Here is a 13,447-nt window from a genome sequence, read left to right as displayed (position 1 = left end):
TGAAAAAATCTCTCCCCCTCCTCCCCTGAATGCAGTTGACCAAAGGCTGAAAGGCCGGATCCTGAAAGCCCAGATCTGATCCCTGCAGATCTGGGCCACCCTAAAAGCAATCGGGTGTAATCTTTCCAGCTCCAGGCCCTGGGATGAGGAAGATGGGGGGAAGGCAGAGAAAGGCGGAGGAAGGTGGAGGGAGGTGAGAGGAGGTGGAGGGAAGTGAGGGGAAGTGGAGGGAGGTGAGGGGAGGTGGAGAGAGGTGGGTGGCGGCTCCAGGGTTTGAAAACACATCCAGGACACTTGCCCATCCTCCAAGAGCACGCCGGCTCGCAGGCTCTTTCACGCTTCTGCTTGGGACAATCGCGTGCATGAAATCTGGCAGGGAAGAGCCAAGGAGATTGTTAGCCCGAGGGCTAGGACGGTGGATCTGGGAAGCAGGGGCCTGGGGGACACGTTCTCTTCCTGCCGCGGGCTGCCTCGTGCTCCCGAGTCCCCGCGGGGCCTGGCGGCGAGGCCGGGGGCTGCAGGCGACCATCCGGCAGGCGGCGGCGGCGACAGCGGTGGCCGCGAGGGACGCGCCCGGGGCCCGCGCTCACGGGGAGCGGTCGCGGCTTGGCAGCTGCTCCCCGCGCCCCCGCGGCCTCGCCAGGGGAGGGGGCGCCGCGCCGGGGCCCTGGATCCGCGCCAGGCCGCTGCTTCCAGCCGGCGGGCCCGGGGCGGGGCGGGGCGGCCGGGTCCCCATCCCCAAGTCCCTTCCCCCACGCAACCTTCGCCCTCCCAGCTCCTTCCCGCGCCGTCTTCCCTTCCCGCGTTCCCCGGGAGAAACATGGCCGGGAGCAGCGAGGAGGCGCCAGACTACGGGCGAGGCGTCGTGGTAAATGCAAACTCCCGATTTTGGGGCTCGCCCCGCTCCCCTTCCTCCCTGGCACCCTGCTTGTAGATTAAATGCCTGCCGTGCGTCGGGAGAGAAAGCGGGCCACCGCTTTGTTCTCCCTCCTGGCGGGGATCGCTTCCATCCTCAGACCCTGGCCTCCTCTCCCCGCCCCCAATCTGAGGAAACGCCGAGTCCCGTCCCTTCACCCCGAGTTCCCAGCGTCCCCCCGCGTCCTCCGGCCGGTAGCCCGCTCCTGCAGCGTCCCGCCGGCGCCCAGCCGTCCCCATCCCAGCGAGCCACGGGGAGCAGCTTCTGGGAGCCGGCCGGGCCGAGACACCCGCGTGCTGCTCTGTAGGCCTCCTTCTTCCTGGGCCTCCTCTTCCAGAGCGGGCTTCAAGTTTTGTTTTTAAAAAGGACACTGAGGGGTTTTGAAGGCAGCCAGGAAATAAAGTAGCTCAAGTTGACAGAACTTGAGCTCTGAAGCCTTTGGTACCCAGGTTGGGGGGCTCTCTGGCAGTGGAGGCCTCTGCAGGAGCTCTGGGACACGCTCCTGCGGGACCTATGGTTTGTCTGTAAAAGGGAGCAACAGCAGGCTGGGCTCCGGAGCGAATTGGGAGGATGCATGTAAAATATCTAGCAGTGTGTCCGGATGGGAGGGTGTGGGATGCTGGTTTCCCAGAACTGAGACTCCTGTTGGTGTCAGCCAGAGGGTCAGTGTGCTAGGATCTAATCCGTTCTTGACCTTGTGGCCGCGTCCTCCCTGCTCCCTGAGAAGTGGTTTTCCTAGAAGGTGGTGGTTATAACTTGTGTCAAGTTCAATGTGAAACTCAATGGTGGTGAGGATGGTGGGTGGAGCTAACTTGCCATCTCTTTCCAGGGATCAGCTTGTCGTTCACAGATAATCTGTTTATGAATATGAATGGCCTGAACTAAAGTAAGTGGGCTGGGGAGGGAAAGGTGACACACTCAGACAGAACCGGTCAGGTTGAAATGTGGGGCTCAGTGCTTAATTTAACAGCAGGCCCTTTCCTTCTTAAAGGATGAGGTGTTGATTTATTTATTCATTCCACAAGTTGATTGTCCTGCTGGGTTGCAGAAGGTGTTGTAGGCGCTGGGGTGCAAAAGACAAAGGCCTTGTCTTCATGAGCTTGCGTTCTAGAGAAGACACAGGCAAGCAGTGTGTAAACAAATAGAGAAAATTTCCAGTAGAGATGTGCAATAGGAGGAGGGTAACAGGATAGAGGGTAATTGGAGGAGAAGCGGGGAGTGATGCTTTTGCTCAGGTGGTCAGGGCAGCCTCTCCGCGGTGACCTTTGAACTAAGATCTGAAGGGTACACAGGAGTAGCCATGTGGACTGCAGGCGGAGACCCGCATATCAAATGCAAAAGAATCATTGTATCCGATTTATGCTTTTATAAAAACCATTCCAGTTGCCCCAGGAGGAGGGGCAAGCCTAGCGGTGTGATGGATGGGAGGGAGACTAAAACGCAAAAAGGGCAATCACTAAGTTCATTGTGGACAAATTGAGTCTGCAGTGCCTGTAAGGCCCACAGATCGGGCTGCACTGTAGGCAATTTGTGAAATTCACATTTGGAATTCAGGAGAGCGATTGGAGAGATTTGGAAATCAGCAGAAAGAATAATATTTAATGTTCAGGAATGCTCAGTGAATGTGGAAAAAACAATTAAAGCAACTGTTAAGGATGGAAGCCTGGAAAGTCCCAAATGTAGGAGGCTGCCTGTGGGGGAGAAGCTGGTTGAAGGAACCGAGAAAGAACGCTGAAGGGTGGGAGGGCAGGCAGGGTGGTGGGTGCCTTGGGAACAGAGCATTGTTGAGCGGGAGGGGCGGTGTCAAGAGGTCATCAGAAGTGTCAGATGCTACAGGGACAGCAAGTTGGATACCAAGATGGAAAACAGCCACTGTATTTAACAATTACAAAGTCATTAGTAGGGAGAATCTTTTAAACAACCACTCCATTGGTAGAACAGTTAAAATATAGTACAAGTTGAGCATCCCTAATCCAAAAATCCAAAATCCAAAATGCCCCCAAATCTGACACTTTCTGTGCGCCAACATGATGCTGAAAGGAAATACTGGCTGGAGCATTTTGGATTTCGGATTTTCAGATTAGGGATGCTCAACCAGGAAGTAAATGCAAATATTCCAAAATCCAAAGAAAAAAAAAAAAACATCAGTAATTAGAAACACATCTGGTCCCAAGCATTTTGGGTGAGGCGTACTCAACTTGTACTACCATAACATACTAGATACTTTTAGAAAAGAATAAGGTGGATCTAGATGCACTGATAGAGTAGGTAAATTGTTGAAGTCTAAGAAACAAGTGAGAGAACATTGTAAATAGCCCAGTCTATTGGTGTCAACAGAGGTCCTCCTGGAAGCAAGGTAATTTTTTGAAAAATGCAAAGAGGTAGTAAGAGGGGTATAAAGAGAATAGAGGGCCAGGTGAGGTGGCTCATACCTGTAATCCCAGCACTTTGGAAGGCCAAGGTGGGTAGATCACCTGAGGTCAGGAGTTCAATAAAATCCTGACCAACATTGTGAAACCTAGCTGCTACTAAAAATACAAAATTAGCTGGGCATGGTAGTACATGCCTGTAACCACAGCTACTCGGGAGGCTGAAGCAGGAGAATTGCCTGAACCCGGGAGGTGGAGGTTGCAGCAAGCTGAGACTGTACCATTGCACTCCAGCCTGGGCAACAAGAGTGAAACTCCTTCTCAAAAAAATAAAATAAAATAAAATAAAGTAAAAATAAAAACAAAAAAATGAGTATAAACTGGACCAGCTGCCATGGGGCTTGGTGCTTGTATGAGAGCCCACCAAGGTGGGAAATAGTCCATGTATAATGGAGATAGTCCCTGCATTTACATCCTTTTCTCCAGTAGAACTTGGAATAATTAGATTAACCTCGAGTTGGATATAAGCAGGCAATTTCAGAGTCAATCGAAGCTGCTGGTAGAAGGCAACTCATGGCAGGTAAGGCAGGAGGGAAGGGAAATCTGGAGAGGATGAGTTTACTGGGAGAATAGAATACTCTCATGGATGGGATACAAAATATCAAATTAGTACCAGTTTTCAAAAGGGGCAGGTGGCTGGGAGTGGTGGCTCACACCTGTAATCCTAGCACTTTGGGAGGCCGAGGTGGGTGAATCACTTTAGCCCAGGAGTTCGAGACCAGCCTGGGCAGCCAACCCTCTCTCTACAAAAAATACAAAAATTAGCTGGGCGTGGTGGTGCATGCCTGTAGTCCCAGCTACTGTGGAGGCTGAGGTGGGAGAAGCACCTGAGCCCAGGAAATCAAGGCTGCAATGAGCCATGGTCGCGCCACTGCCTTCCAGCCTGGGCATCAGAGTGAGACCCTGTCTCAAAAAAGGGGCAGAGGGCAGGTAATAATAGCAAGCATTTCTTGAGCACAAATCTGTAAGGGAGGTCTAGCATACTCCCCATTTTACAGAGGAGGAAACTGAGGCACTGAGAGATTAAGTAAATCACCCAGGTCATATAAGTAGCAAATGGCAGTAGTAGGATTTGAACCAGCTTTCAATCACTATGCTACATAGGAAGCTGTGATTCCAGGATGGAACTTCGGGGTTGGGGCTGTCTGTAGGACTGGTGTGGCTATGTGAATATATTGCTAAATGGGGAATAAAGATGTGGTTTGAGCTAGGTATGTAGTTTGAGCTGGTGGAGGAGCTACAAGATGAAGTTGTTGGAAGGATTGTCGAGGTAGGTATTGGAGTAAATCACCCAAGGAATTGTCCAGGAATGAGGTAGAGAAGAAAATTCTGAGTTGGTAGAAATTTGTTGATAAAGACGGCAAGGGATGTAGAGTCAGATGTTATAAGCATGAAACGAGAAGTAAAGTTTGTGCAAGAGAAGGGAATATTAAGAGATTTAAGATGGCTCTTGCCTATCAATGGCTTTCAGTTGAACTGGGGAGGTGGGACATTTATACCATTAACAATAAATGGTAGCAAATGCTAATTGCCACATAAGAGAGGTAGATCCTAAGGTGAGAAATTTTGCTCGGAGTTGGCTTGCCATTTGATCTGGAGCTAATAAAGTCACCAGATTCCTGGTTGATACCTCTTTGTTACTTCTCAGGGAGAGAGAAAGATCTTCTCTATCCACCTGGCTTTTGGGGATTGGGTTATTAGACATGTTTTTGTTTGTTTGTTTGTTTGTTTGTTTTTGTCTGGTTTGGTTTTCGCCAAAGGATTATCAAGGGAGCCATCATTAGTACTTACCTAAGTGAGTTTGGTAGGAATCAGGAGAAGAGAAAAAGCTGAAATGATTGTTGTGTTTCTGTTATGGCTGGCTTCCCATCACCCCCAGTGAAAATATGGCAGTAGCAGAGATAAGTAATCAGGTATAGCTCCATCGAAAGCACAGCTCTACTAGGTGGTAATGAGTTTGCGTTCGGAAGGGCAAACCCACCACAGAAGAGGAAGGCATGTGGATACCAGGTGGTTGGCCTGTCGAACTTCCTTTGTTCCTCTGTGAGCAGAACCTGGGAATCTTTTAGCAAACCACTTGTCCCCACTTTTCAAGATGTGTGGTTTTGAGGTGAGGCCCTTCCCAGGGTACCTCCCTCCCTGGCTCTGGGGCTGGGACAGGAATCCCAGAACTCCTGTCTGGGATTCTTTGAATTACAATGAAGGGACGAGACCCCCTTTCTCTTGCTGGTGGAGGACAGATGAGAGCTATGGCCTGAAGGAGAGAGCGGGGTCAATCTGTGGAGCTCAGCAGGGGAGAAGAGTAGAGATTAGCTTCTTATATGTGTTTTCTCCCTCAGGGAGAAAAATAATGCAAAAAATAGTCTAAGCACAAAAAAAAATATTCTTAATGACTTACAAAGTTTTCAGTGCATCTTCAGTGCGAAAAAGAGAATCAGAATGAGTTCTGGGATTTGGATGTTGCATAAAATGACTCAGTTCATGGGTTTGTCACTTCCCCCAGCTTGGCTATGTTTTGCTGTTTTGAACAGAGAAAGCATTGTGCTGAATACACTTAGAGCATATTATCTGTGATACTGAAACTATCTACAGACTCTGGTTTTGATTTTTTAAAAAACACGTGAATAACAATTATCTACAGTTCATAGCAACCTCCATTCCTACAGGTTTCAATTTATTTACAACAGAATTTGCATGCACCATTGAAATTAACAAAGCATAAACCAGTATTTCCATCATCTTGAATTGACTTTCATCTCAACAATGAAAACTCACTATTTCAGATTAATTGAAAATAATGGCCAATTTGGATTATAGAACAGTTTTAGAGAAATATATTTTTTACTTTTATACTTTTTGTTTTGTTTTCTTGAGACAGTCTCACTTTGCTGCCCAGGCTGGAGTGCAGTGATGCGATCATGGTTCACTACAGCCTTGACCTCCTAGGCTCAAGCAATCCCCCTGCCTCAGCTTCCCAAGTAACTGAAACTACAGGCACATGCCATCACGCCAGACCAATTTCTTTTTCTTTTTTGTAAAGATGGGGTATATTGCCCAGGCTGGTCTCGCACTCCTGGGCAAGTGATCCTCCCACTTCAGCCTCCCAAAGTGTTGGGATTACAGGCATGAGCCAGTGTGCCAGGCCTCAAATGTATAGTTTTAACTAAGATGCTAAGACCGGTATGTAGGTTTGAGGCACTTCTTTAGATGAATTAACACATATAATTTGTTGTTAAATGTTTGATGTTTCAGTTCATCTAAATGATCAGCATTTATTGCATAAGTACTGTAGACCAGATACTGATATGAGTCTTACATTCATTATCTTATTTAATGCTCACCATGGCCATATGAGGCAGGCACTAACTCCATTTCATAGATGAATACACTAAGACTTAGAGAATGTAATATGCCCAAGGCCTTATGGCTGGCAGACTTGTCCCAGGTGTGTGAGACTTCCACGTCCATGCTCTTAACACAGTACTCTGTGCTGCCTCTGGGCTGTGGATCCATGTTACAGTTTTAATCTATAGGTTTGTTTCATTTGTCATTTTCTTGTCATCTTTTCCTATTTTTGGCATTCATTTTTGGCACTTTTAGTCTCTTTCCTTTTTTTGGCATCACGTGTCAAACATCATGTGTTATACACCATGCAGTGCTCCAGGTATTCTAAGTATATTATCCTTACAATAACCCTATCTATAGGTTTGTGTCTTATTTAAAACAAGGGAAAACTGGATTGCAGAGAGGGTAAGTCATCTCCCTAACATCACAGTAATAAGTGTCAGAGCCAAACTCTTGAACGTGGAGTGGAGAGTATTCTCCGAGATTCAACCAGAGCAGGGGGCAGTAAAGGATTGATGTGGTTGGAGGAATGGATTCAGAAGACCACCTGTTAATAGTGCCACTGGTGGAGGGGCTGCAGAAAGTTGGGTAGATAGTATATGTGGTCTGAAAGGGGATCCAGAAAGTGCTGTACACCTGGGTGATCCCCCTGGGGCCTGGGGCCAGTCAGGGTTCTCCTGGTCTGGTCTTTGCTGTGGCCTGCCAGAGGCTCTCCTGGAGTCTCCTCATGTAGAGCTGGTAGTCTAGACTCTGGCCAGCTGCTGTGGTGTTAGAGGTTATAGCAGGTACAAGGAGTTCTCAGGGTGGCAGCCGGAGGAGCTTGGTGCAAATCCAGCAGTCCCACCAGCCAGTTTGACGGTAGAGGAAGAGCAAATGAGACACTTTTCAAATATGCAGATTGACTGGGCATGGTGGCTCACACTTATAATCCTAGTGTTTTGGGATGCCAAGGTGGGAGGATCCCTTCAGGCCAGGAGTTTGAGACCAGCCTGAGCAACATAGCAAGACCTCATCCCTACAAAAAAATCAAAGAAAATAAGCTGAGCGTCATTGTGCACTCCTTTTCTCCAGCTACTTGGGAGGCTGAGGTGGGAGGATCGCTTGAGCCTAAGAATTCGAGCCTGCAGTGAGCTATGATTGTGACCCTCCACTCCAGTGTAGGCAACAGAGGGAGAGTCTGTCTCTTAAAAAGTAACATAGGTGATATACATCATTTGGCCACCAGTCAGCCAATGGATATGAGACACTGGAATCTCCAGAACCTTGAACAGTGGTGCTCTTTATCACAAGGAGACAAACTGAGAGTTCAGGCTGGAGTTCAGGTTTTCAGGTAGCCGGAGGATGGAGACTATGTCATCCATTCATTCATTTAACATTTTTGAGCACTTACCGTATTCCAGATCAGCATTCTGGGCACTGAGGGATTGAACAATGAATCAGAAAAAGTCTCCGCCAGAAGGAGCTCATGTTCCGACAGAACACATCCATGCACACACACGTCATTCAGTGGTAAAACAGGCTATGAAGGTCAGGGAAGGCCTCTCTGCAGAGGTGACATTGAATGGAGACTTGAAAGAAATAGAGGACAGCCATGTGGAAATCTGGAGGAAGAGTGTTGCAGGCAAGAGGAGGTGCCAGTGCAAAACTCGGGAGGCAGGGGCGTGATTGGCAGATCAGAGGACTTGCAAGAGAACAGCGGCTGAAGCAGAGGGAAGAGGAAGAGTGCCAGGAATGAGTCAGACAGGTAACTCCTGGTGAGCCACAGTGAGGACTCTGGCCTTTACTCAGAGTAAAATGATAAGCCCTTGAAAAAAATCTAAGCAGAAGGCTGCCATGATAGGATGTCCTTTGTTTGTCTATTTTTATTTTTTGAGAGACAAGGTCTTGCTCTGTCACCCAGGCTGGAGTGCAGTGGCACTCATAGCTCACTGCAGCCTCTAACTCGTGGGCTCAAGTGATCCTCCTACCTTAGCCTCCGGAGTAGCTCGGACTACAGGCACATGCCACCGTGCCAGGGTAATTTTTAAATTTTTTGCAGAGACAGGATCTTGCTGTGTTGCCCATGCTGATTTCTAACTCCTGGCCTCAAGGGGTCTTCCCACCCCGGCTCTCAAGTGCTGGGATTACAGGCATGAGCCACTGTACCTGGCTATGATGTGCATTTTTAAAGGAGCATGTCTGCTTCCATGTGGAGGGGCTGCAAAGTGGAAGCAGGGAGACAATTGTAGTGGCTCCTAGGACAGTCCTGGGAGAAATGATGGTGGCAGTGGACTGGCCTGGGGGTGGGGGAATAGCAGTGGAGGTGCTGAGAGGTGGTCCTGGATAAATTTTGAGGGAATTGAAGATATAGTTTTCTACTGTGTTGCCTGAGGGTGATGAAAGAAAGGAGTCAGTGACAATTCCAAGGGACAGGAGCCTTCTCAAGGATCCTGCATGGGAGCCTTGGGTAGGACAGAGAGCTACAAGGGGCACCAGGAATTTGGGAAAGCAGATCAGAGGCTGGGGGCAGTCAGCAAGCCCTCCATGAAGAAGTGGGGTGTGACCTGGGCTTCTGAGTTCGGAATACAGAGGTAGAGGAGGAAAGGGGGAGAGAGAATGAAGGGGTGCACGGCAAATGAGTGACTGAAACCCAGAGCTGGGAAGGATCCTGACTTGACTGCAAACCATTCTGAAGGCAGGAAGCAAAGATGTAGGGAGTTGAGCCGGGAAATTAGGGTGGGTCTGCACTGTGAAAGGCCTCAGAAGCTCAAAGCTGGACAGAGGAGTCAAAAGTGTGCAGGACTGAGTAAAGAATGGGAAACTGAGGCCAGGTGTGCTGGACAACACCTGTAATCCCAGCACTTTGGGAGGCTAAGGCAGGCAGATGGCTTGAGTCCAGGAGCTCAAGACCAGCCTGGGCAACCTGGCAAAATCCCATCTCTACAAAAAACACATAAAAATTAGCTGGGCATGGTGGCACACACCAGCTACTCAGGGGACTGAGGCTGGAGGATCAGTTGAACATGGGAGGCAGGGTTGCAGTGAGCAGAGATCACACCACTGCACTCCAGCCTGGGTGACAGTGCGGGACCCTGTCCCAGAAAGAAAAAGAAAAAAAAAAAAGAATGGGAAACTGGTATACAGCTAGAGTATGATTTGAGTGCATAACATTTCATTGTTACATCTTTTCTTGATGTTCCGAGAGTAAAAGTAACTCCACCTTCCCCTTCCCTTTCTCCCCCACCTCTTTACTATTCTGACCATAAAACTAGTACATCAAGTCCTAAGCAAGAGGGAGACTTACAATCAGTCCATCCACTATGTGAATAGGCCAATTTTCTGGACCATCAGTTTCTAATAGGACAGTTTAAGTGTCCAATGTAGTACGTCGTTTTAAAGTCTTTACTGTAATGACTAGACACTCAAAAGTTTGGGTCTGCTCTGATCCCAGGAGATACATACTTTTAATAAGAAATCTTTTCCAGGCAGATGAGGCACGTACAATAAATAGAAATGTAGTAGTATGTATAATAATATAATAATGATACTGTGTGTATTTTAGAATTATAAATATGTTATTTATTATAATATATTTATGATAATTATATAATTTGGAGACAAATTATATATTACACATATGCACTCATAAATAATACTGTTGGGTTAGCTATAAAACACTGACTTCATATTTTTATTGTATAATAGGCCAGGCGTGGTGGCTCATGCCTGTAAACTAGCACTTTAGGAAGCCGAGGCAGGCAGATCACTTGAGATCAGAAGTTTAAGACCATTGGTCTTTTGCCAATATGGCAAAACCCCATCTCCACTGAAAATACAAAAATTAGCTGGGCATAGTGGCACATGTCTGTAGTCCCAGCTCCTCAGGAGGCTGAGGCAGGAGAATTGCTTGAACCTGGGAGACAGAGGTTGCAGTGAGCTGAGATCACCCCACTGCACGCCAGTCTGGGTGACAGAGAAAGACTCTTGTCTCAAAGTCTCAAAGAAAACAAAACAAAACAAAACAAATATTTTATGATGCCAATAGTTGGGAATGGAGTGCTCCATTCTCTTTAGTACTAAGCCTTGTATCAAGTTGTGGAAACAACCTTGTTCCACTCAACTTTTCATAAGTTGAGGGAATTCTGCTTTCAAATGATACTCTTTTGTTATGTTTTAAACAGAAATTTCTGATGAAAAAATACATAACCTAAATAATTTGATTTGCAGATTATGGACGATTGGCCAGGGTATGACTTGAATTTATTCACGTACCCACAGCACTATTACGGAGACTTGGAATATGTCCTCATCCCTCATGGCATCATTGTGGACAGGTGAGTGTGATTTCCTGTGTCAATCTGGGTCCTGCATTGGGCTGGCCCACACTTGTGTGAATCCCACTTTATACTTTAGGACCCTATTCCTGAGCTCCTTTTTATAATGGTAGAGAAAACTTTTATATAGGGCAGTGAATTTGAAATAAAATGAATGTATGCTTAAACTGAACGGTTTACCTGGACATTTGTTCAGGCGGTATGGTAATATGGTAAGAAGGATATACATACATAAGCTATTATAAGTAACAGCCTCAAAATAACAATGTCCTAAGATGGCTTTTCCGTGGCATAGAAGTCCCAACCACCCTCACAGAGGGGGGACAGTTCCATGATCAAATAAACTTTGGAAATTTTGTTTTTGTATCTCCCATATTTTTGTCTCTCAGTTGACAAATCAAAACAAACATTAGCATATTAAAAATATGGAAATTCCAGCCAAAAGTAAAGAAGAAGAAAGAAAAGAAACCTGCTTGACTTTAACAATTAAACCAACCATTTCTGTGTAAAGGGAGACTCTGTACTCAGTTTACCTATTTATAAAGCTCAGAAGAGATTTCCCTTAACACCAGTTTGGGAAGCTCCTAATTTAAACAACTTCTTGCATTTCTTACCTGCATTTTCTAATTTTAAATTAATTTAAAATCAGTCAGAACATGATTGACTCCTGGGTAGGGTTACCCCAAGCCTTTTCTTTGTACAAGAGAATCCTCCAGTGAACTTGTTAAAATGCATATTCTTAAGCTTTATGTCTAGAAATTTCAAATCGATATTCTAGAGTGGGGCCCAAGAATGTCCGTCTTCACCTTTAAAATAAATTTATAAGCCAGGGGCTATGGCATGCACCTGTAATCCAGGCTACTCTGGAGGCTGAAATGGGGGGATCACTTGAGCCCAAAAATTTGAGACTAACCTGGGGTAGTCTCAAATAGTGAGATCTTGTCTCAAAAAAAAAAAAATTAAGATGTAATTTATAGGGCTGAGTGCAGTGGCTTGTTCCTGTAATCCCAGCACTTTGGGAGGCCGAGGCAAGAGGATTGTTTGAGCCAGGAGTTTGAGACCAGTCTGGGCAACGTAGTGAGAACCCATCTCTACAAAAAAATAAAAAACATTAGTCAGGCATAGTAGCACAGGCCTGTAGTCGCAGCTACTCGGGAGGCTGAGGCAGGAGAATGGCGTGAACCTGGGAGGCGGAGCTTGCATTGAACCCAGATCGCACCACTGCTCTCCAGCCTGGGTGACAGAGCCAGACTCCATCTCAAAAAAAAAAAAAAAAAAAAAAAAAAAAAATTCACATACAAGTTTTGTGTGGACATATCTTTTCATTTCTCTTGGATGGACTTCTCAACGTGGAATTCTGGGTTTTCTGGTAAGTGTAAGAAACTGCCAGTTATTTTCCAAAGTGGCTGCATTGCATTGTTACATTGCCACCAGCAGCATATGAAGGTTTCAGTTTTTCCACATACTTGCCAACATTTAATATTGTCTGTCTTTTTGATTACAGCCATTCTTGTGGCTGTCTAATGGTATCTCACCATGGTTTTAATTTGTGTTTTCCTAATCATTAGTATACTTGTTAGCTATTCATATGTCTTCTTTGGAGAGAGGTCTTTTCGAGTCTTTTGCCAATTTTTAAATTCAACTGTCTTCTTATTGAACTGTAAGAGTTCTTTATATATTTTGGATAATAGTCCTTTATCAGATATATGATTTGCAAATATTTACTCCCAACCTATGGCTTGTCTTATTATTTTCTTACTGGTATCTTTTAAGAAGGATGTATATCCTGCTGTTGTGGGGTGAAGTTTTGTATATGTGTTAATTAGATTAATTAGATCCAGTCAGTTGATGGCGCTTCTCAGTTCAGCTATATGCTTACTGATTCTCTGACTATTGGATCTGTCAATTACTGATAGAGGGGATGTTAAAGTCTCCAAATAGTGGATTTGCCTGTTTCTCCTTGCAGTTCTATTAGGTTTTTGACACTTTGTTGTTAGGAGCATACATATTGGGAATTATGTCTCTTTTCAGAATTGACCTCCTTATTATTGTGTAATGATGCTCTTTATCCCTGCATATTCCTTACTCAGAAGTCTGCTCTGTCTGAAATTAAAATAGCTATTCCAACTTTCTTTTGATTATTGTTAGCATAGCATGTCTTTCTCCATCCCTTTACTTTTAATCTATCTGTGTTTTTATATTTATATTTAAAGTGAGTTTCTTTTTTTTTTTTTTTTTTTTTTTTTTTTTTGAGATAGAGTCTCACTCTGTCACCCCGGCTGGAGTGCAGTGGCGCAATCTTGGCTCACTGTAACTTCCAACTCCTGGGTTCAAGCGATCCTCCTGCCTCAGTCTCCCAAGTAGCTGGGATTACAAGCATGCACCACCACACCTGGTTAATGTTTTGTATTTTTAGTAGAGATGGGGTTTCATGATGTTGGTCA

General features: G+C 45.8%; 1 protein-coding gene across 3 annotated transcripts in view; it reads left to right on the top strand.

Annotated features, from left to right (window-relative positions):
- The first annotated feature begins 789 nt into the window (after positions 1 to 789).
- PRTFDC1 (phosphoribosyl transferase domain containing 1) overlaps positions 790 to 13,447 on the top strand; it is a 108,762-nt gene continuing 96,104 nt past the window's right edge. For 2 of the 3 annotated variants that reach the window (XM_001101923.4, XM_015146641.3), the window contains exons 1-2: positions 790 to 868; positions 10,897 to 11,003. In XM_001101923.4, coding sequence (XP_001101923.2) covers positions 821 to 868; positions 10,897 to 11,003 — 155 coding nt within the window. In that variant the 5' untranslated portion in view covers positions 790 to 820. Of the gene's footprint in view, positions 869 to 1,745; positions 1,803 to 10,896; positions 11,004 to 13,447 lie in introns of all 3 variants that reach the window. The other variant, XM_015146640.3, reaches the window with a different exon arrangement.

The sequence above is a fragment of the Macaca mulatta genome, chromosome 9, assembly GCF_049350105.2.
Source record: "Macaca mulatta isolate MMU2019108-1 chromosome 9, T2T-MMU8v2.0, whole genome shotgun sequence".
NCBI classification, from domain to species: Eukaryota; Metazoa; Chordata; class Mammalia; order Primates; family Cercopithecidae; genus Macaca; species Macaca mulatta.
This window is presented reverse-complemented; position numbering and strand designations above follow the sequence as displayed.